The following is a 23,731-nucleotide window of genomic DNA, read 5'->3' on the forward strand; positions in this document are numbered from 1 at the left end:
ACCTCATGTTATCCAGCTCCCCTGGTAAAGCCCTAGTGATTTGCTGTCAGGATGAAAATCGAATTACAGGTAACAAATACAGGAAGCTAGCAATGACCTAAAATACACTCGCAGTTGAAAACAAGAAGCCCAGCTATGAAACACAATTTGAGCCATTGGAATGAGCCCTACAAGCTCTTGAAACTTCAATCAGAAATAATTTTGCCTTCAAGTAGGGGGAGACTCCAATAAAAGTTAGCAGAAACAGCACTGTCACATTCCTGCATCAACAAAGGGATAATAAAAATATCAGATGTATCCCTACACGCTTTCAAAGACTACCAAATAAAAATCAATCTGGATGCTGAATGTCAGTCTAAAAGCCAGTAGACAAGGTTCATTGGGCACATCCCTCAACTATTGGCAAAGATCTAATCTACGAATGCTCTTAAAAATAATCCTCTAAAAATCACATCAAGCACCTTGTCTCCAAAACTGGGTATTAGTCTTTGAGGTCAAATCTCATCATTTTTAATAAGAATTCAGGATCAAGATTTAAATAGCATATGTAATGAAAAGCATGGGAATTATATCTGTCCCAGAAAGCAGCAGAGAAATCCATTGTTAAATGAATATATATTGTAATTCTGAACTCTGCCATGCATGTCTGGGCTTTGCACAAAAAATAATTAATTACTAGATTGTAACATGGTCCTGAGGAGATAAACAGGCTGGGGTTCAGGGTGTCTGTCTGCCTTACTTCCCCTGATGATGCCAAGAGCTTGAAATACTTACTTCCCTTGAAGACCCAAGGCAGATAAAATCCAAAACCAAACCAAACCAGGAGAAAATATTACTTTAGCTAAAAGAATATATATGCATTGCTTTTTAAAAAGATTGGTATTTTGTGTTATTGTATTGCAATAATCCAAGTATCAGATGTGGAAGGACCACATCTGCAGGTAGGCCTTACTGTGGCCCCTCAGCATCCATGGGGACCGTTATGGGGGACGGCCACTCCCCGATGGGGATGACACCAAGGATGAAGCTCCCAGACCTACATCCCTTGCTTAGGTTCATTTATTGATTCAAACACCCGTTATCAGCAGGAAGCGACACTGTGTTCTCTCAAATGGATGTCAATCTATAACTATAGGCTATTCTGTGAACTGAAGCTGTTTATTAGTAAGTTTTGAGGTGCTAGACGGCAGCAGAGAGTGTTTTGTTTAAAAAAAAAAGACAATAAAAAAAAAGACAAAACAAATAGTGTTAAACTAATGGGCTATATAAAAATGTCAGTAAGAAGTGATCAATGTCATTTAATTTTAAAGCAACAAAAATGCACAGCCAACTCCAGAAAACTTGCTCTTTGAAGAAAGCCCTCAGATATAAAAGACATAATGAAAACCTTCACTGTTTTGGCACTTCGATCTATTACATCTGTTTGTGGATAGCAAGAAATATAAAAGAAGAGTTGTGTAATGTGTTCCTCTACAGCTTTATTTTAGTATAGCCAGATGTCCTACTCCCGTCAAAATATTTACTAGTAAATATTCAGCAGAATCAGAATCAAACCTAAAAGCCTGGTCCAGATCCAGACATCATCAGTCCTTGAAAAATTCTAATTTAGCAGTTAGATGAGTTTCTTCTGATATTTTGAGGGCAAATCCATCCTGTTCTCATCTGTCTTGGAGGACTGATCATTTCCCATCACGTGTTTGGAAGAGGTAAAGCAGCCAACTTCCACGCTCTGGATGCTGGAGGCGGCTTCTGCAGCGTTCCCAAACTCCAGAGCTTGGGAACAGGCAACAGGGCTGCCCCGAGGCCACCGCTCCAACAACACGGCTTCTGAGTGCTTATTCTGGGGATATTATAATTTTTTTTGAGTAATCTTTAAATGTAGGGGGGGGGATTTAGAGTAATGAGAAAAACCCCAGATACGATGACAACATGTTAATCCCTAAACCAGTTAATTTAAATGGGAAGTGTGGTAAGGATGAAAATTAAGTTGATGGTATTGAAGTCATCAGCTGTAATTGTTTCTTAATTAATGACATGAAGTTATAAAGCGTGTTACATGGAACCTTGTCTTAAGGCTAGGGAAAATGGAAAAACACAAGGCAGAATTAAGAATCAGATACATATTAAGTTACCATAAATATGGGCTTAAACACGAGAACACAACAGAAGTATTTTTCCCTATCCCCGTGCATACAGCCCTCAAGTCTCAGGGAAAGGGGAGCTCTCTCTGCCTTGCAGTAGCTTGGGCCACATATCTATTACCAAAAAGTTGCATACCAAATTAATGAAATTTTTGTCTGTAACCTTATCTAAATGTCTTTACCGGATGCCTGGGGGATTTTGTCAGTATGGCTTCATATCTGGCTCAAGTCCTAAATCTTGTCATGCGTATCCCTCCATGGCACGTCACAGGAGACTGACTGCATGTAAGTGAATGTATAGGAAAATAACCTACACAGAACTGCCAGACTATTTGAGCAGCCTATGCCTCCATGCTCTAAGGACAACAGCATTCCTGCAGATAGGAGCTACCCGGTACCTCTGTCACAAAGCACAAATACAGAGAGATCTCGATTCAAGTAAAAGGGTTGAAAAATCATGGAGTAAAGTCCACAACCTTGAATAATGCCTGTGAACCCACTGAGGTTGCTTGAACTTTCTTCATCCACAGGATTCTGTCCTATTTTTTAAAAATCTTAAAATTTTAAGAAAACCTACTAATGATGAGTAATTCCTAAACCTGCTATGCCTCAATCAGCGAACGGGTAATTAAAAGCACTGCTGGATGGCGTACTTCTCATTGCTCACATTGGTAAAATGAGGCGTAATCCTGCTTTCGTATGAATTTGAAGTAATGTTTTGAAACCTCCATAAAGGCCAAAGAATTTCCTATGGACTCTCACAAGAACAAAACATCAGGAGCAGCCAGACAGATCTTCAGTTAGCATAAATCAGCACAGGGTACAACGGCAGAGGATCTGACAAGCTAACTCTGCCTTTTCTCTAGGCAAAATGTGGTAAGCAATCCTTCCTTAAAAGCCTGATAGTTTATGTGCTTTGAGGTGGAAACTTAAAAAAAAAGTATAGAAAGCTTTATTGTTGGGGGGAAATCCTTGTACTGTGTTTTATATTCATGGAACAAAGAAACTCAAATCCACTAGAAAAAAAAGCGGCCTATATTTATTCTAAATAAGTCCCTTTTACTCAGGACAAGCAGTTTCTTCCACATTTGATATCATCTTTAACTCATTGTTTCTCATCAAATGACTAGTGGTGATAAGAATTTCCTGAGATAATAAGATTCCATTTCTAAGCAGTAAAAATAAGTATTATCAGATGCTACTTGGCATTCAAATTTGCAAGAATGGAAGAAAATTCCCCCACCCAAATATCAAAGGTACTCATGTTGGCCACTGTTTATAAAAAGGAGCAAGAATTGGAGGCAGCCCCTTTCCAGAGTTGTCCAGTCACTGCTGAGACCCTCAGACACGCAATGGTCTGGAAGAGAAGTGCTGAGCATTGAGACAACTCATTTTTTGACATTATGTGTACCGCAGTGTCTTATATCTGATTATTTCCTACACAATGCCATGTTAACAAAACACTAAGGCCTGGAAAACAAGAGGACGCCAGAATTCAGGTTGCTTGTACAACTTTCATTTTGACTGCTTTGTAGTTTTTAAGCACACTTTTCCATCTGCTTCCACAAGCAAGTTCCTCTGTTTTTTAGCACAAATAGACTGTAGTTGTTGAATGAGAACCTATTCCGTATTCTGCTGTTATTGGTGTGTGAGCCCAGACCTCAAGGACACACTGTTCAAATACTGCTGAAAAGCCAGAACCATTACAATTCTTCAGGGGCATTTCTAAAGAGGGTTGGCGGGGTTTTTTGGTGGGTTCTTTTGTTGGTTTGTTTTTTTTTTTTTAAACAGTAAGAAAGTGCACCACCAGCAAGAATTGACAGTGCAAATATTAAGTCCACTTTTATGGATGAGAAACTGAAATAAACAGCAGGTAAAAACACCCCTGCCATAGATTCAGGTTTGTATTTACCAGTGTACCTAGCATTACATAGTATATTTATTCAAACATTACTGGATATGGTTTGCATCGATTTCCATCGCAGGTGGAAATCTGTCCACTCTTGAAATGACTTAACCAACCTTATGCAGCCATGGCTGAGATAACTTTGCTTATGATGAAGCCACCCTCTCCTTGCCCAAACTCCCTCCTCTGTTCCATAAACCCCTTCCCACCTTTGCAAAAAAAAAAAAAAGAAAAAGAAAAAGAGCTTTAGGCTCCCACCAGAGCTACCACCCTTCTCCCACCTGCTCCGCTCCCCTTCGACCTTCAGCAAGAAAACCAGACCACTAACCCAGCAGAAAATTCTCCAGATTTTTGGTTGTTGGGTTATTTATCGCTGGTTCAGCAACTGCAACTGTGAGTTCCCCAACTCAGGAATTCAGAGCAATGACCAGGCACATACACGGATGAGCAGCACTAGGGCCATGTTGTCTCCCGACTGCTGCAGGACACGTGGATTTTGCTCCAAGTAGCAGAATCTGACTCAGCTCCTTTTCAGATCATATGTGCTTTGTTGTAACCATCAGGTACTCTAAGCTGTGAACTCTTCAGAGCAGACAACCTCCTTAAGGAGGGCTTGGTCAAACTCCAGCAAACAGCCACCACCACAAACAAACAAATAACAAGCAATCAACCGAGCTGCCTGCTGCAAGAACAATGGCACTTCCTAGTTCATCTTGAGTTTCCTGCTTCAGCCTGAAAATGCACGTATATCACTGAAGTGCTCCTGTTTCTTTTCCTTTGAAAGGCCACAAAAAATCAATGGGGAAAACATGAGAACAGAAAGGAAACTGCCATCCCAACTGGCCAGCGTATCACGGGAAGGTGCTTATTCAAGGTTTTCAAGCCGAACTATTATATCAAACAACTCAGACCTATCCAAGAGGCATCAGTATCCATGGTGGTGTCCCACTCCCACTGATAAACAAGGGTATGTGGAGGGTTAAGGCCACACACAGATACTATAGTGACTGCAATGTAAATGCTTGAGGAATTCCTACAGGAAATAGGAAGTGTGGGTAGCACTCAAGAAGCCTCATCCAAAGAGGACACTAGGGTGCCACTCAGAATGTAAGTCGGTAAGTCAAAAAGCCAAGAGAGTCATGCATTAAGCACTGAAAGTATTACGTGCCTGTGCTGGGATTTATTGGCCATTAGACATATCAAAGAACCTGAAAGAAAACAAAGAATATGGACGGCTTGTTTGGCACTGCAAACTTTGCTAGTTTGCAAAGTACAGAGAGTTTTGGTGGCACAAACTGATTTCCCACTGGATAATGAGAAACTCTGAAGCAAAAAACTCGATCAGAAAAATGTTTGGGCTCACTTGGCCTCGCAATTATTTTTTTCTCTTTGCGCTTCTTTCATCTCAGGGCTGCCACTTTTGGGGCCTGTGCTGAAAGTTCAACTGACTCATAAATTATGTCAGTGCAAACTTTAACCTATAAAGCCAGGCATTAAAATTTCATGGCAGTGGTGTTGAAGACGGCAGGCTAGCGCCGTTGCAAGGGTATGGAGCAGAGGCAGGACTTGCGATCATCAGAGAGGAATTCTGCTGTTGGGAAACCTGTGTTTTACACACAGACAAGGCACTGCCATGCTGTATCCTGGATGTGCTACCATTACTGCTTCATCCCCATTAAATTTTGGCATTTCATGAGGAAATAACAACACAACCTTGCACACTGCCATAGCACCTTCTCCTCTGGCTTTCCACTCAGACTGTTCCCAAAGACACTGCCAACAACTGCAAAGGGCTGCTCCTCACTCCCTGGCTAGCTCCTGGTAGTACTTTTTAACCATATTCACCAAAGCACAAAATAAAGAACAGCTGAGCAAGCAGGAGGCTGGGCAGCAGAAATGATGCTTCAAGCTATTTCCTTGCCCAGGAATGCCTTGTGTGAGCACCAGAGCCCCAAGGGGAGTGATGGGCACCACGTGCCAGGAATGCCCCTTGTCTTCTGAGCTTGGGGTTTCTTGGAGGCATTGCTGCACACCTTGTTCTGCCACAGGTAGCACAGAAAAAAAGTTACACCTCCAACTCTTTCTGTTGTTGTTTCCTAAATGAATGGCAGGTGAGATTCTGCCCTGAGGGTTTGAAATAGCTGCTGGGAGAGGGGCACACTGCAACAAGCCACCCTGACCAGGCTGTTGCCCAGGCAGAGGCACAACCATCTGTGGCCAGACTCTGCAGCTGAACCTTCCCTTCAGCAAAACAGCAAGGAAAACAGCCCAACAGCAATATTGCACATCTTGCCTGTGTTCTGTCAGCTTAGCAGAGCCTGCCATGGTTCCTCCTCAACCTGGAGCTTCACTCACTTTCTGCTGCCCAGATGGAAGCAGAGCAGGTTGGGAGCACCAAGGAAGAGCAGGAAGAAACTGCCAGGCTTACAAGACATGGAGAAATAACACACATACCTGCAGGATCATACAGTTGGAGACCGTCATGACAAATTAGTATCAGTGTGGTCATGAAAGGAAATCACTGAATCACAGCCTGGTTTAGGTTGGAAGGGACCTTAAAGCCCATCTAGTCCCACCCCCCTGCCCCGGGCAGGGCCACCTTCCACCAGCCCAGGGTGCCCAAAGCCCCGTCCAACCTGGCCTTGAACCCTTCCAGGGAGGGGGCAGCCACAGCTTCTCTGGGCAGCCTGTGCCAGGGCCTCACCACCCTCACAGGGAAGAATTTCTGCCTTACATCTCATCTAAATCTCCCCTCTGTCAGTTTAAACCCATGACCCCTTGTCCTATCCCCACACCCCTGATCCAGAGTCCCTCCCCCCTCTCCCCAGCCCCTTTCAGCCCTGGGAGGCCGCTCTAAGGTCTCCCCGGAGCCTTCTCTTCTCCAGCTGAACCCCCCAACTCTCTCAGCCTGTCCTCACAGGGGGGCTCCAGCCCCCCCAGCATCTCCGTGGCCTCCTCTGGCCCCGCTCGAGCAGGTCCGTGTCCTTCTGCTGTTGGTGCCCCCGAGCTGGACCCAGCCCTGCAGGGGGGTCTCACAGAGCGGAGCAGAGGGGGAGAATCCCCCCCTGGCCCTGCTGCCCACCCTGCTCTGGGTGCAGCCCAGCACACGGGGCCTTTCTGGGCTGCCAGCGCACGTTGCTGGCTCACAGTCAGTTTTCCATCCACTGATACCCCCAAGTCCTTCTCCTCGGGGCTGCTCTCCAGCCACTCCTCGCCCAGCCTGGATTTGTGCTGGGGATTGCCCCGACCCACGGGCAGGACCTTGCCCTTGGCCTTGCCGAACTCCATGAGGTTCACATGGGTCCACCTCTCCAGCCTGTGCAGGTCCCTCTGGATGACATCCCAGCCCTCCAGCAAGGGGAACCGTATTTCTCACAGCACCTAAGTTTGAGGGCAAGTTGTCTGAGCTCCTGCTCTCACTCTCCTTGTACAGGCTTTGTCCTTGCTCTGACTCACTCTGTTCTCACCTTCCCCTAACCCACTGCTCCCACTCTGCAGGCCTGTACTGGGCAGAGGTCCCCACCTCACCCCCCGCCCCCCTCTGCCCAGAGGAGCCTTCCAGAGCACACGAAACAACCCTCAGCTGTGTTAGCTGCACTCACTTCGTTTCTTTCAAAGGCTGAGAAATTGTCCCAAATTTGGGAACAACAACAGGCACACTCCTGACACCACAGCAACTCTGCTGCAAAATTCAGACCCTTTTTATCTGAAAGAGAGCAGGTGGGTACCGTGGTTTCCACGCTGTGTGGTTGCAGGATTGCAGCTCTGCTTTGTTTTAAACACAGCAAAAATAACATCCCGCTCCATCTCCCGCTCAGACACGGCTCCACAATTTTTGCTGGAATTTTTCCTTTTTTAAATTCACCCTGAGGTAAAAGCTCATCATGGAATGGAAAATTTCAGCTCAAACAGATTTAAAATGTGGCAAAATTACAAGCTAATGGAAACAGGATCTGAACTAAGGGGCGCTGGACAAGTCTAACTAAACACAGTACCAGCAGCTCCACCTCTAAAGCATATTTTGATCCACTATGTAATTGGACACAATTCCACAAACAAGAATTATGTAAACCACCCTGCATATATTATTTTCAAAAGCTCCAGCCATTCACTGGGTACATCTTTCTACCCACATGGATCCAATTACAGAATAGGCACCCAAACTCTCTGGGACAACCAGTAAAGAAAGAAATGGGTAAGTCAAGATCACTCTGACTTAACTTCATTCAGATGGACATCACAAACCCGTTTAATTCTTTAAAGACCACTCTAAATGTGTTTACTCCAGGCTGTTGCCCTAAGATTCCTTTATCCCCTCAAATCCACACCATCTCACACCCGTATTCTTCTACGGAGCAAAATCTGTTACCTGGTGCATAAAGCTCACCTCTTCAAAACAGCCTGCTTAGAGCAAAAAGTAATGCCGTCACAAAAAGATGTCATAACTATATATTAAAAAAAACAGAGGAACTGGTCAAGCTGGGCAATGCAATGAGACCGTACTGCTTCTCTTCCTGGAAGACTCATAAATCTGCCTATAAAGGCTATGAACCAGTGTTTGCAAAGATACCACCCTTCTTGTATGGCTCGGATTATTTTTCCATGCCAGATGCACATTTAACTGAGTAATACAAACACTGCAGCTTCTTAATATACTCTTTTAATACCGTGACAGTTTGTAAACTATTTCCCTCAATATGTGAGTAGTTATGTTTTTAGTAAGCCCGTATGAAGAAGAATCTGGCTGGCAGTAAGGATGGTGATTACAACGTGCAGCCCGAGGCTACTTCACCTCCAGACCTGCCACCGTCCTACTGCATGGAATAAAGCCCCTTCCTAGCAAACTCTCCAGGGTTTGTGTTGTGAATTGTAAAAGCAATGGTACAGTATATGCAGCTTCATAAGCCCCAAAGAATTCCACCTGTGTACTGCAAAACATGTAGCCTGTCATCAGGTAAAGATAGCTCTGTACCCATTCACTTTTTAAAAGAGAAAAGCTGCACAAGTGTTTCCACAGAACGGGAACTCCTGAACAGCAACTTCTTTGGACCATGCTGCACTGGGCTTGATGGAACACTAGTGATTCTTTTCACTGAACACCATTCTGCTAGCAGAGACTCCTCTCCTAGGTCTGCTGAAGTAGTTCCCTCGTTTCTCATCATCTTTCACTGACTGCTCCATAAACCTTTCAAGACAAAACCAAGAGAAATGCTCATTTTTTTTCAGTGTGTGTTTTCACAGCAGCTGGCATGACCCCTTTTCAGTGCTCTGCTATGCTACAATCCAAGATGAAGAGCCTATAATAAAAAATAGCCATCAGAGATGTCACTATGGTATACTGCTGTCCTACAAGCCCAGCATTTTGGCAAACACTAAGCTTTCTGGAAGGTAATTTATACAGTGTTGCTTACACTCAGTCCTAATCCTGTTGCTTATAAATACAACACAACAGTGTCTTACTACAGCGAATCCCACAAAACAAGTGGCAAACGACAAAATATACTTAAAAAAGTTGTCTTTTGCACATTTATGGATTAGAAAAGAATATCTTTTGACCAAGAAGAAAAAAGCTCATATATCAGAGGAAAATAATCTAAACTTCAATCACATCTAAAGCTCCGTTAGCAGGTTCGTTGTACGATCCTTTTGAATTTCTTGTACACTCAGCAACTAGATCTGATAGTAAACATCAAACTAGGAAGGCAGCTTTTGAAAATCCAGGCTCAGCTGATACAACTCTTTTAAGTCAAGTTCAAAGTAAATTTTGAAGATGAGATAGCGTACCACACCTGAGTGTTTATGACATTCAATAGGAGAAATAGGCAGCTCCACACTGCAGTGTACCCTGCACACTCCTTCCTAACTCTCATCTTCTCTGCCTGCCCCCTCCAAAATTAACAGAGCAAAATTAATAGAGCTAAGTAACTCATGACAAGTTTAAAGCAACAGCAGAAGAGTATTACTTTGGCATGCAAGAGTAAGCAATATTTAACACACAAAAATCAAGGCAAAAGTCACCCTAAAATGCTGATCAGCATTTTACACTCACTGGAAACTCCGCAAAGCCCCACACATTTTGCTTGAATGGATGCAGCACAATCCCCCCGTGAGCTCTATGCTTTCATCCACGAGCAAAACCTATTTCACCCCATTTGCATTCATGTAATACTGCAGATTGTTACCCTGCAGGCCACTATCCATCTCCTGAAGAGCAGAACACTGGAACTCTTTAAGAGACATAAATTAAGATATTCTTCCTAAAATAACACTGTTCTGCTTTTGCTGCTAGTAAAACTTGCAGAAGTGTTGGTCTGCATAGGAGAATTATTGGAGTGTTACACCAAAAAGTCAGAGCTTGTTTACCATCACTCAATTTCTATCTTAAGCAACTTACACTACGTGAGCTGCAACAGAAAACATTATCTAAAACCACTTTCTGCTGGAAAACTAGAACAGAAGGTAAAAGTCACCTGTGCTGTGATACTGTAATGTACTGCTACTAAAAAATGATTTACAGCAAATCTGCCTTATCACCACATACCAGCAAAAGATAAGCTGTTCCAACAATACACCCAAACTTACTCCAACAACAACTTTTAAATTTGCCACCTATTTCTTACAGGATGATAGTCAATATTACAGGAGATCGTCTACTTTCACCCCCGAGTGACACGTTGTCTTGGACACTGCAACTGGCACCACATGGAGTGGGAAGGGACGGTAGAGTTGTGGCACCAGCCTGTGTGTCTCAGCTCTTTCTCTAGCCAGAGGAGACCTCCAGAAAGCAACACATTTAACAGAGCATAACCCTTTTCTAAAAACAGTATAAACTTAAGCTCTGTTTCAAATTGGGACTGACAAGATCAGTTCAGTAGAATTTAGGATAAAAGGAGAAGACCTGGTAATTAAACAAAGTCCTGTTCACAGGACTGCAGATGACTTTGAAATGAGTAACCAGTGTATCCTTTCCCAATGCTATATGACTGTATTTTGAGTCAGCAGAGAGGGCAGGGGATCTAGCACTAGATCTGGTCTCTTTATGACTAAGTGCAGTAAGAAACAAGGAAAAATTAGATATTCCACCTGAGCAATCCATCAGCTTCCACAGAAAAGCTGGAGCACACTCTTACCTTCACAAATTCTGTCCAGTCGCTGCCGCTTGACTTTGTGTTTATCCACAAGTGCCATTCTTGACGAATTTTGTAACTTTCTGATTCAAAAAGCAAAGTAGTCCCCCAGGAACTCAGGAAAACTCACAGGAGTCGGCGTGCATACCGCCACTGTCGATCCTGCAGAGGAACGAAAGGATTCATTAGGGTTTCCAGCACACTAGGTGAGATCTATCCGCCCCCAAGAGCGGAGCAGGTTTGTGAAAGGCCAGCGGTGAGTTTAGTGCTTCCAACCCCAGCATCCCGGCAGTCACACATCTTATGCTGCAAATCAAGCTTACAGCCCCTTTATCTTCCCTGTGATCAGAAAAAACAGCACTGTACACACGAACTGTCGAAACGCTGGATGGCCTTCCCAGTTTTATTTCCGTCTTAAAAAAAAATATCTATTCCTAGCAGATAAAATCCATTAAGCTATTTTGTAGGCTCACAGACACTGAAAGATTATTAGAGAGTATATAAAAGAGGAAAAGGAGCTTTTGCTCTTCTAGTACTTTCCCTCACATACAAACCACTTTCATGTCTTATTTAAGCCTTGCCTTGTAAAAGTCATCAATGGACCTTGAATTTGTAACTAGACCTTGGTACATATTCCAGCTGTCACCACAGCCTGTCCTTACCTTCATGCTCGAAGGGCTAACATTAAACTTTGGGTGACAGAGCCGCCATTTCTAGTGTACACACTTTTAAACGCCGATGAAATAAAGCAATCCATAAAGCTCTATGTGTGGCTGATTCATAAGAAATGCTCTACAAAGGGACAGCAGCTGCAGGCTTTGCTGCATTTTGGTGACACAGAGAAAGACCCTAAACGAATCCACTCAGGTCTGATGCTTTTGTTCCTACAGAGAGCCAAAGGTTTGTTTAATCCCCGAACGCTCCGACCTGCGCTCAGGCTGCAGACCCTGAACGTGCCACTGTGGCACTTTGTACCCAGCAGCTTTGTTGTAAAATCCAGGTACAAGTTTTTCAAAGCAAGTTCCACACAGTATTCATGAATCAAGACGTACAACAAAAGACCTCATACTGACAGCTGAATTCAAACAATTCAGCACTACATGCACTAATTTTCTACCGAGTTACGCTACACTACCAGTGATCCAATATCCTCTTCTATATTTTAAGGTGAAGACAGATGACCCTGACAAGAGCTACAAACCTTCAGGGATGGATCCTGCTCAAGAGGTTCCTGCCCCCCTGCAGCCATCCACAACCCTTTTAAGCCCACTTAAAGGCACCAGAACAGCAGAATTATTGGAAAGCTGTGATTTCTAGAAACAAAGCAAAACACCACTGTGTTTTCAGACGTCTCACAAGGAGAGAGGGGGAAGAGGAAGGCAGGCACGAGTGCACGCACAGCAAGAATCCTCTCCTGAGTGGCCACCTGTATCACGCTACAAAATCTCAACCACTCTGCTTACAAAGGATTAGAAAGGGTTAAAAGAAAATAATTCTGAAAAGCCAGCAATAACCACAAAGTTGGTACCATTCATTCAAAGTGGCCCCCAAACAGCTCCTGTGTGGCAGGTGAATTTTCACACTGCGTTATAAGCAAACAAAAAAATTTTCACAGCAAACTAAAATACCGCTGGGTTCATGTGATCTAGGACGCACGGAAAGAAGAACCAGGAAAATCCAAGCTGATGTCCAAAAGTTGGCCTTGGGCAACGTCTGTAACCTTGACTTCAGCTTCCCCTTCTGTAGAGCAGCGATAGCGACACTTAACCCATCCTCTCCAAACACTTCAGGTTCTTCATAGTCACAGAGTCCAGTCAGGGGTTTCTACCCTGCATTTTATTCCTCTGGAACAGCTTATGGCTCTCCTAAAACCACGCCAGTGAAGCGATAACTTCCCAGAAAACACAGTTAACAAATGCAATAGGCTAGGCAGAGCATGCGAGGGGTAAAGGCTCTAACAAAGCCGCTGCATACCGAGATGACAATTTCATGGAGATTATTGTTATTATTATAAATGGTTATCAATTATGCATCACATTGATAGTTAATTTATAAAAGGAAAAGGGTTGTGTTGGTACAACTGAATTCTGACTCAGGGAAGATAGGCGATTTCCTGGTAGTTAATGGCCAATTTCCCAGCAGCGCAACTGCAGCATAATCTCTGAGATTTATAGCAATAATTAATTGATTTTTTTTAAACACAGGGATGCTAAAGAGCACGATTCCCACTCACATTAATAATTAATGCAACATTCTAAAAGAAGCAGAAAACTTCCATTCCAGAGGCAGAAGCTTGCTACAGTCAAAATATTTCTTACAACAAAAACTGTTAGTGTTGTTGAAGTCAGAGTAGCAAACAGCATTTTCATGAACAACATTTAAAAGCATACACGTGAATTTTTACCTCTATTACATCCCACTCCACTTTCAGCGAGAAATGCCAGGTTATGAAGAAGTCATGTCAGGAGAGAAAAAGTTAGCATTTTCTTCTGAAAACGCTCAAATGGTTCATTATGTTGGGGCTGCAACTCTTCCCCCTCTTCTTTTTCCAAACAAAATCAATATGCAAAGTGTATTTAATTTTGACAGAGTGCATTTTCTGATGGATGAATGCTTCCATTAAAATTTTTTTTCTCCTGCCATCTCAATTCCCTGCATTACTCCCTGGAGGAAAACTTTCTACAAAAGAAACTAATAACAATCAGAGAAATTACTGCTCATATTATCAGAATCCCACACAGCTTAATGTAATGCCCATGAATGAACACCATCCTAATGATGTTAACTATTCCATCTTTGTCTGACAGGTGTCCAGGATGATCCCAACTGCAATAAAAGACCAACTCAGAAGACTTGTTAAAATTGTGGCAGGAGCTGCCGAGCAGGATTTGGCAGGGATGGATAAAATGGAGAGAAGCAGATGTGAAGGGCACAGAAACAAGTGGATATTCCCCAGCCTTCGTATGAAGCTGTAATTAAGAAAGCAGTTCTTCCATTTGTGGGATGGAGGATGCAATTAGTTGCGCACCCAACTTCAATCTATCCTCAATGATTTCTCCATCCAACCCAATCTCAAAACAATCGCAAGGCTAAATGTCCCCTGCAATAAAATAAATACAATCAGGCTAGGCAGAACAAAAATCATGGTCAGCAATTAAAATAGAAGAAAACCTCATTGTATAAGGAAATTTGAGAGAGAGAGAGAGAGAGAGGTGCACGCACAAAAATTGTACTTCATCTTCAGCAAGATTAGGAAACAAGTGAAGTGATTTACATACAGTAATTGCATGGCCGTGTTAGCCTCCAACAGTGTCTTTCAAAATGTAAATTTTCTTGAAAACCCTCGGACACGATGATAGCCCATCAATTAATTATTTATTTAAAGAAGGATCGTACTTAAATACAATATTTTAGGAAAAAAACCAATCCTGACATAACACATTTTAAAAGCTTCTTAATACTGCCCGTTAAATACCACAATCCATGAGCCAGAAAATGAGAGCAGAGAAAGCTGTATTAGGGCTTAATTTTCTTGCTTTTGATGGAAAACGAAAAGAGAGAAGAGGTGATTTTCCCAAATAAAATGGTTAGACAAAAAAGAGAAAGGTGACTTTACAAAGAATGTGTTGTCTTCTAAGCTCTTCTCCCAACTGTACTATTACTTTTTCAGGGAATACTAGGAAACACAGGAGCACAAACATGGGCAACATCTATTTTAGAGCATCCATCCATCACAGGCACTGTCAGCAAACCATGGTGTCACCCAGCAGGTCACCAGGACCCTGCTGTCCGGACAAAACTGTGTCTTACCCGCTCCCTCCCAGGGCACAGCCCCGGGAAAGCATCCCGGTGTTCTCTACACCCCGTTTTGTGATGAGCTGAAGCCAACCAAGCGCCCAGCCCCGCCACAGGCTTTGGTAAGCATCACAAAACCACACCTGTGAGTCCTGCCCAAAACACAGCAGAACAGCAATCGCTGCCTTTTGAGGTGTGAATGAACAAGTGGTACAAACGCACCACTTCTGCCAATGAATATACGATCGTAGGTTAAGCGGGACTCCTCTTTAACTTCAAATACGAGCATCTTTCTACACAATCAAAACACGCACACATGCACTCCAAGACCCTTAGTGGAGCCAGAAACTTGTTGCTCACAATTTCCAACTACATTTTCTACCCTCTATGAAATATAGCATCAACAAAATGGAGCTACCCTACTACAGAAAACTCTTAGCTCCATGAACTGCAAAAAGCTCCTACTTCCAAACAGCAAATGAAAACATCTGTCCTTTCTCACATCTAAACTGGGTTTCCACACGCACAACGCCTTACTTAAGGGCAAATCCAGTCCAAATGTTCTAATGATGCTGTCAGACATTTCCTAGGCTCTCAAGAAAGGAGAGTTTCCCAGAGAGGGTTCTGTACTTGTGATCACTGCAGGACATCAGCCCTCCCAGCTGGAAGCAGAGCACGACACTCAAGTGGTCTGTAATTGTGAAGTTAGTATCTGCCAGTGCCAAGGGCAGCTCTCCCTGCCTACTTCTTTACGTCAAGGTTCAGTTTTCCAAAGCTTGATCGCACTCGAATTGAGATTTCAATGCAGGAAGAGGCCTCAGAGCCGTGGACTGTTTAAGCCCTGCGTTAACATCACTGGCTGTTAACTATTCTGAACTAGCTGGCCACTGTCACGGCTGATCATTTCAGACATCGGCAGCCACTGTGGGGAGGACAGGAGGGGCTGAGAAGCAGAGTTTGTGCAAGAAAGGAAACGCGGAGAAAAGAAAGGAGACACACAGAGATAATGACAGGGGAGGGAAGCGGACAAAGAAGACTGTACAATGCAGGAGGAAGACTTTGTGAACACTGTGTCATCCTTCCTCCCTACACTGACAGCACATCCTGAAGTGCGATGCCCCTGCGCAGCCTCCATCACCTTCTCCTCTCTCTAAAGCCCTGGCATGGCTGCAGGGGAGGAGGGAAGCACATGGAAGGGAAGGGATAAACAACATGAGCCTTCTCAAGATTCTTTTTTTGGATGTTTTCATTTAAAACACAATAAAACAATATAGGGAACTCGCAGTGTCAAGACACCATTAAGCCCGATAGCCCAGCAGGAACCAAAAGTGGATTAAACATTTATATGGGTAGTGAGACAAACATAGATTTTCATTAGCCAAAATAAAAAATAGGGTTTTTTAATTTTTTAAATGCCTGAGGCATGTAAACCCTCATGCTTGGGAAGAGGAATCACACAGTTTCTGTGTGGCCAGGATTCGGACTTCTCCCAGCTCCATTAAATGCTTTCAGCCATTCCATGGGAAATAGGATGCTAGGAAAAAAAAAAAAAAAAAAAGAAAAAAGGCTTTTTCCCAACTTCTGGAAGAGCTACCTTGGCTGTAAATCACATCTCAGTGCCAGGCAGCCTGCATCTCCCCTCCATGGACCCTGAGCACCCTCAAAACAGTGAGGGCAGGACTCCTGCTACAAAACCACTGTTAATTAAGTTTAATGCTTTTCCTAGTTATTAGTACGATTCTGCTGCCGCAGAGCGTTCAGCGATGTTTTGCATTAAGGCCTCTCCGTGGGAACGACTGGATGACGCTGTGGGTGGCAATAAGCATTATTTGCCTAGGTGACTTGCTTTTTTTTTTTCCAGCCCAGAAACCTAACACCCCAAGTCTTGCCCCTCCACTGGTGCCTTCCCCCAAAAACTGCTGGGGAAAGCGGACTCAGTGGGTGCTGCAGAGAAAGCAGGAACGCAGCAGGTTAAACGTGCTGCACAGAGAGCCGCACTCCCACGTTAGCACCTGCTGATGGCAAATAAAGAGCTCTTCTGCTCTTCACCACACAGAAAAGGAGAATAACATGCTGTAGGAGTCTTGCGCTGAAGAACTGGTAACAATTTTGAGGAACTTGCTATTATATGAGTGAACAAAATGTACCATAACGGCATATGAGCCTGCACATCTGTTGCTAAATTAAACATGCTACATAATGATGCGGACCACATCTTAAAACGTTATGCAACAAGATACAGACTGTGCTAAAATAATAAGGCTTCAAAGATGACACAGAGGGCCTGATCTTGCATTCCTTTCAGCCCTTGAAAGTCACGGCAAGTGTCCCTCATCAGTTCTACTCCATCAAAGCTACTTGTTGACTCAGTAAAAGAAGAATCACAATTATATACATATACATATATATATGCGCCCTTCAAAGGAAAAAAAGACATATGGGTTTGTAGCATTTTTCCCTCCTCTCCATCTTAATGATGCATAAAGCATGAAAGAGATTTTTGTTTGGATCTGGAATTTTTTTAAAAGTCTCTTTAAGAATCGTATTTCAGGTTACAGACTGCACTCCAGATCAGGTTTCTGATAGTCGGAAAGATGTTATGATTGCTTACAGAAATGACAATATTCAAGTTGCCTCAATAGCCATGGTGCAGAAGAGAGGGCAGCAAGATACCCAAGGTTTTGCTTCTATTTTATTTCTCAACATTTTTTTTCCCCTGATTTTATTTTCTGACATTAGTGACTAGTTTTTGGTTTTAAGAAGATCCAGGCATGCTCCCTTGTCAGGTAGTAAGAGCCCTCCTCAGACCCTCTGTGAGTTTTCAACTCAAACTAGGGAATACCAGAACTGGCACTCCTTTCATTCCTAAAGCTAAAATACAAACAAGCAACCTAAACAGACAGCAAGAAAACTGCTTTAAAGAAAATAACTGTCATCTCTCTGTCTGGCATCAAAAGTGAAGCCGGTCGATGCTTGGCTTATCCTGCACCGACAGCCTTCAGGGGCCTGGTGGTGGGCAAAACAATAACCAGGAGCTGAACCCAAATTATCCACTTAGCTTCGAGAGCGCCTAATCCATCTGCTAATTAATCACAGGCCTCCTTCAGTCTCTCTTATCTTGTTTTTCTAAGTATCTGACACTGATAACGTGCACGCTGATATTGCTACATCACTGGCTGGGAAAGTACCCTTAACTTCTCAAATAAACCAAGAGGAAATAATATATAAATACTCTTAACAGGCTCCAAAGGCCCCTGCCATACTGAAAATGAAAATCTCATTCTGCATTTTACCAGAACCCTTTAAATTATTGTTATTTATTTTCTCTCATTGCAAAGACTAATGCTGGAGTGAAGTGAAGCTTTGCTGTTTGCACATCTGGATAACCAGAAGCTCTCCTCTACTCAAACCGTTATTTGCCCCTGTACCAAAATCAGCACAGCCAAATTAAAAACCCTGAGAAGAAAAATGACTATTTGCTGGTTCGTTGGATGAGCTATGCAGTTACTTGTCCATTAGAGGGCATTTTATACTGCAGAGTGAAGCGCCAGCACACAGCTTGTGAAGAGCATCACTAACCCCCATCTGGAGCTGCTGGAGAACAGCCTCTGTCTACTCTCATTTGGTAATTGCCACTTTTCAACCTTTCCATATGCTGCATATAGATGAGCAAGCAAGAGCGAGGACAAGAGGAAAATAAGATGAAATAGCTAGAATAAAAAGTCCTGGTTAAATAAACACTTTAGTGCACAGCTACTGTTGCTTCCAAGGTTTGGTTTTGTTCAGTTCACTTCTTCCCCTCCGTTAACTCCAACACAGCAAACTTCATCCTTTTTACTCTCACAAACAGCAGTTTATGGTTTAAATTTTGAAAATGATTAACTGAGAAAAAACTATAAATCATGCCATGGCACCACTACCTGTCTCCAGAGCTAGAGGGGAGAGCTCATCCTTCTCCAGAGCTGAACAAAGGCAAATCCAGCCTCCTCACTGCCAAGACGTAGGACATGGCCACTTACCTTCAGACGTCTCCTTCTAGTTACTACTATACCGCTAAATGTGAACTTAAACCGTTTTCAGCTTCTGCTGGCTAGGAAACCACACAAAGCCACCCACTTCCCTGCTTCGGTGGTTTCCCTCTCTCCATCTAAATACAAATCAAATTAGGAAAGAGACAGATATCTCACTATACATCTCCAAATATACGTATGTTTATAATCAGGGTGGCCAAACTTCCTGAGTACGAGCTGCATACCAAAATCTTCATGTGGCCGAGAGCCACATCCTCCCAACCTCCGCACCCACCTCCTGCCGCACACACCCCCTGCACCCCCCTGCAAAGCCTCGCATTTCTCCCATCCCCACAACTCTGCACCGCCGATCCATCAAGCCCGTTTCCCTCGCTGGTCTCCGTCCGCAAGCAGAGGGCTGACAGAAGCAGTGGCTGCATTTTGCAGTGTACTAAAGCAGCACCCGGCACTCCTGCCTTCCAGGATTTGATTAAACATCCGTACATAGTATATATTTCCATAATACTCACAAGTTACTCCTGAATTCCTCCTTAACAGAAAGGTCAAAACAGCAAGCGCAGCAACACAAAGACTACCAAAAAGACCCTGGGTGCCAACTCTTTCCTTCAGATGCCCAAGCTAAAGGGCCAACACTAAACCCAAGACCACTTGTCTTGCAAGTCCTTGTCTTTGTGTCACTCCTAAATAAAAGAAATAATAAAATAAGCAACTAGATGAGTGCACCCTTAGAAGCAAGCACATGGGACACTCAGGGCACACAGCAGTTCCTTCCTCTGTGCCACCTCCACCTGGCAGCCTGCCCGCAGCAGCACCCCGCTCCCGCAGCGGCACCCACCTCACATCCTGAGCTGTAACCAGGTGTGCTGCATCAGCAGGTTGATGCAAGACAAGAACACCATGGCACCCTCATCCCCGTCAGCACAGCCCACCTACAGACTTACGGGATGTACAACTGAAGTATCTCCAAGCCTGGAATACTCCCCTTCATTCCTAATGTCTTAATTCTTCCACAATCAGGATCAGACAATGAAATCCAACACGAAGCCCCAAGCAGCTCCAGCAATGAGCAGTGACACAGGATGTTCTCCTCAGGCCCTGCCCCACAGCAACCAAACATTGTGGAAGGTACCTCGGTGGCCTCAGCCCAGTTTCTCAGAGGACACATACCCATATCCCAGGAAAGATCACAGCAGCACACACCAGCCTGCACCTCCATGACCGGGTTGAAGGCTGGAGGAGGAACCATAAGCAGGGCTGGGCAGGAGGCTCCACCCTTCACTCAGGATGGATCTAACTCACCTGAGGAGCAGAGGTGAAGCCCCCTCATGCCCCAGCTGCACCCAATCAGGAGACTCAGCCCCCCTAGAGACTAGCACACCAAACGCCCCCATAGGGAACAAAATCCCTGTGTTTCTCATTACATCACAGACGTCTCAACCTTTTTTTTCTGTCAGATCTCCCAGAGCCTGTCCTGAGAGCTCTGGCTGGACTGGGAATAGTGGGAAGGAGCACTGACACTCTTCTATCTCCAGGGAATCTTCGGAGTTACAATTTGCCCTTATCTTAGTGCTTATATTTACAAGCCACTCTTACATAAAAAGTCCTCATCTGCATTGACTTATTTAGCAACATGAAGTAAAATAGCCTGAAGCTATTCATGTTGCTTAACGTAGGGGTTTTTTTTTATGTAGATGATGCTCTGTGTAAAGGAATATTCAAAGGGGAAAACTGTGTTTTGTTTGTAACACTTATTACTATCACTGAAGAAAATATGTTCTAACAAGTCTCCGAAGGGGGGAATACATGTAATACCTTTAACAGCTCAGCTAATTCATCTTCTACTGCCCAACTGCTGGCAAAATCTCAAATGGAAAGTCTCAGAATGGAAATGTGGAAAACCCCATTTCTTGTGGTCCGAGATCTGTTCCCACTATACAATCTCTTTCCATCGGAGTGAGTCCTGTTTGTTTTCAGCACATAGCAGCTTTACTCTACATAAAAAAAAAAAAAAAAAAAAAAAAGGAGTTCAAGAGTTCAAGGCTACGTCTCCATTCAGGCGTACACCCACAATGCAAACCGGTCTCCATCCTGTGCTGAAGGCATTCCTCTCCCCACCACCTACCTACAAAAGGGCCTTGTCTGAGGGAAATGAGAAATGAAGGAAGGAGCAGAATGGTGGAGAAAAGAACCCAGCCAGGTGTTGGGGCATCGAGGGCCAAGAAGGCCTTGGATCAAGAAACAGATTGGGGTGAGGATGGAGGGTGGCTTTTGGAGGAAGCCAGGGTCTGGGGAGCCCCGGGGGACCCTCCTGCCCTTTGGGCTCTCCTCATGCAAAACCCATGCTCCCCACAATACTGAGCTCCACGGGGTCAGGCACACGCACAGCCAGGATGGAAACGTGTGAGCGCTTCCGTGAAGTCTCACGGGAAGGAGCTCGCTGGGATGTGGGGCGGCTCCGGGATGGCTCAACTGTGAAACGCTGCCTTCTCCTCCCGAGCCTCCATCCCTGTCTCTCCCTCTGCATCTCGCCTCTGCGGCTCTGGCAGCATCACTCACGCGGTTTAATTTCCAGAGGAGTGAAGGGAGAAGGAAGGAGGGAGCCTAGTGAGCGGAGAGAGGTTTAGATAACAGTAATAAATAAGATGAAATAATTCTCCCACCACTAACCTTTAGTGGTAAGTCAGAGTACCCTCTGCAACCATCACAGGTTTGCATAATCTACACATCTTTCTTATAAGCCTTGCCAGCTTGCTGTAGCAAGGCTATTTTGGGATTTAACAACACTCAGGTTATTGACCTAAATTTATACCGGCTCATCTGGAGCCATAACGGTCCATTGTGTGCCCAGGCCTGCTCAGGACGCCTTAATACACAGATTATTGATGCAATGAACTGTGACGGCTCCTATAGAGCTGTTATGGTTTATTGTAGCAACACCTACTCGGGGTCCCTTTAATGCACAGATCGGTGACACAATAGACAGAAACGGCCACTACTTGGGGATGCATTATCCCACGGATCACTGACGTGACAGACCACAGTGGCTCCAGCCTTCTGCCTCCATGCAGGCAAACATGCCGAATCCCCAGCTTCCCAAATCCTGGGGAGCTGCGGGTGGACAGCCGAGAGGTGCAGGGTCTGGCGCTGCAGGGATGCTGCCCCCCTACCCACCCAAACCTGTGGGCTCCGAAAGGTGACGTTTGCAGAAAGCAATTTGCTACTGAAAATAAGGTTTTATAATGAATGCCCCGGCGGGACCAAACTTTTAGCAAGAACAGCCACAGGCCTGCATTATAGATCAAGGCTAAAATCCTGTATGAGAAATACATGGAAATTAGCCAGAAACAAAATCAGCGTCCAATTTTCAGCACAAAAAAAGGAAAGGAAAACATTTTATGTTCCAAGAGAATGCGAAGAAAGCAAGGCAACAGGAAAGTGCACAAATATCTACACTTCTCCCTTCTTTTCCTCTTGAAGAACAAAATAATCTTAAAAGGCTCAGAGCTAAGCATGGTTTAAAGAAAGTCCCTTGTGTAGGGAGACCTCAGGCTGAGAAAAGGAAAATTAAAACATTAACACTAACCAAGTGTTCACAGCCTCCTCACAAACACCAGCAAACAGTTCAAAAAGCTGCAGCTGGCTTTCCACTATCGCGTGCATCTTCCTCACCATTTACCAGGAGCTTTTTTTAACATCGGTGACACTTCACATTCAAAACTGCAGTTAAAAATAGACTGTTGGTCCTCCCGTTTTTAACCCTGCAAATTCTCTCTCCTCCCTTCCGCCTCCCTGCACACCCGCTGGTCTCTCCCCCTCTCCTTCTGCCTCGCCATCAGCTGTGGGGTGATGGTGGGGAGAGGTGGAGGGGCTGCCCAGCTGCAAGCCCCAGGACCTCATCCGACCCTGGGAGCATCCCTCTCCTTTCTTCCCAAAGCTGGGAGCAGGCTTTATTTGCAGGAATGAAGGCAGTGGGTCCATTCTGTACCTTGATTTCCCTTCCTGCCTGCTTTTGCAGATGACATAAGTCTGGGACTTTTAAAAAAAGCACCCGACACTAATGTTTTCTCTATGGCCTTAAACCCTGCAATCAGCAGCTCTACTGGGAGCGTAGAGAAAGAAATTCCTTTGTTATCCTGTAGCTACTTAAATGCTGAACCTTCAAAACCTCCTCGGGAAATAGGCCTGGTGAACGGCTGCTGCTACTACAAGGAGCCCTGCATGAGAGACTCGAAAATCAATATCCTTCACCCAACTTATCAAATTTACCGAGGACATTTATACAGTATAATTAAATAGAAAAGAGATACAAATACAGAAGAGTATTTGCACGGCACTGCATAGCAATTGCATTATCTCTGGAACAGAGGACACTTTGACAAAAAGGAGGGAAAACACCATATATCAACCAAAGAAGCTGCAAGGACCATGGGGAAGGTCTCTGCTCTCATTGCTCACGGGGAATGTTTAACACTTAAGCAAAGACAGCCGCAGAATATACATCAGCACGTGTACCTATGGCATTTCTGCAGGTCCTGTTCAGTCAGCCAAAACGATGCCATCAGAATCACGCCGGTGATGAAAATGGCCCAAAACCCTCAGTCACCTCTCAGACTCGTGTAGGGTCTCCCAACACATGTTGGGGCACTTCCCCCTCGCTGGTGTGGAAGCAAAGCAGACACTATTATGTTGCTTTTCAGCATATGAACGTACCAAGTAAAATCGATTTTGCCC

The 23,731-nt window shown here is 44.3% G+C and overlaps 1 protein-coding gene across 1 annotated transcript in view; it reads right to left on the reverse strand.

The window, feature by feature from the left end:
* Positions 1-23,731, reverse strand: part of CTBP2 (C-terminal binding protein 2) — a 142,943-nt gene that overhangs the window by 52,720 nt on the left and 66,492 nt on the right. The window contains exon 2 of the mRNA XM_074907937.1: positions 11,178-11,336. Coding sequence (XP_074764038.1) covers positions 11,178-11,235 — 58 coding nt within the window. The 5' untranslated portion in view covers positions 11,236-11,336. The remainder of the gene's footprint in view (positions 1-11,177; positions 11,337-23,731) is intronic.

Source organism: Athene noctua, chromosome 5 (genome assembly GCF_965140245.1).
Source record: "Athene noctua chromosome 5, bAthNoc1.hap1.1, whole genome shotgun sequence".
In the NCBI taxonomy this organism is placed as follows: Eukaryota; Metazoa; Chordata; class Aves; order Strigiformes; family Strigidae; genus Athene; species Athene noctua.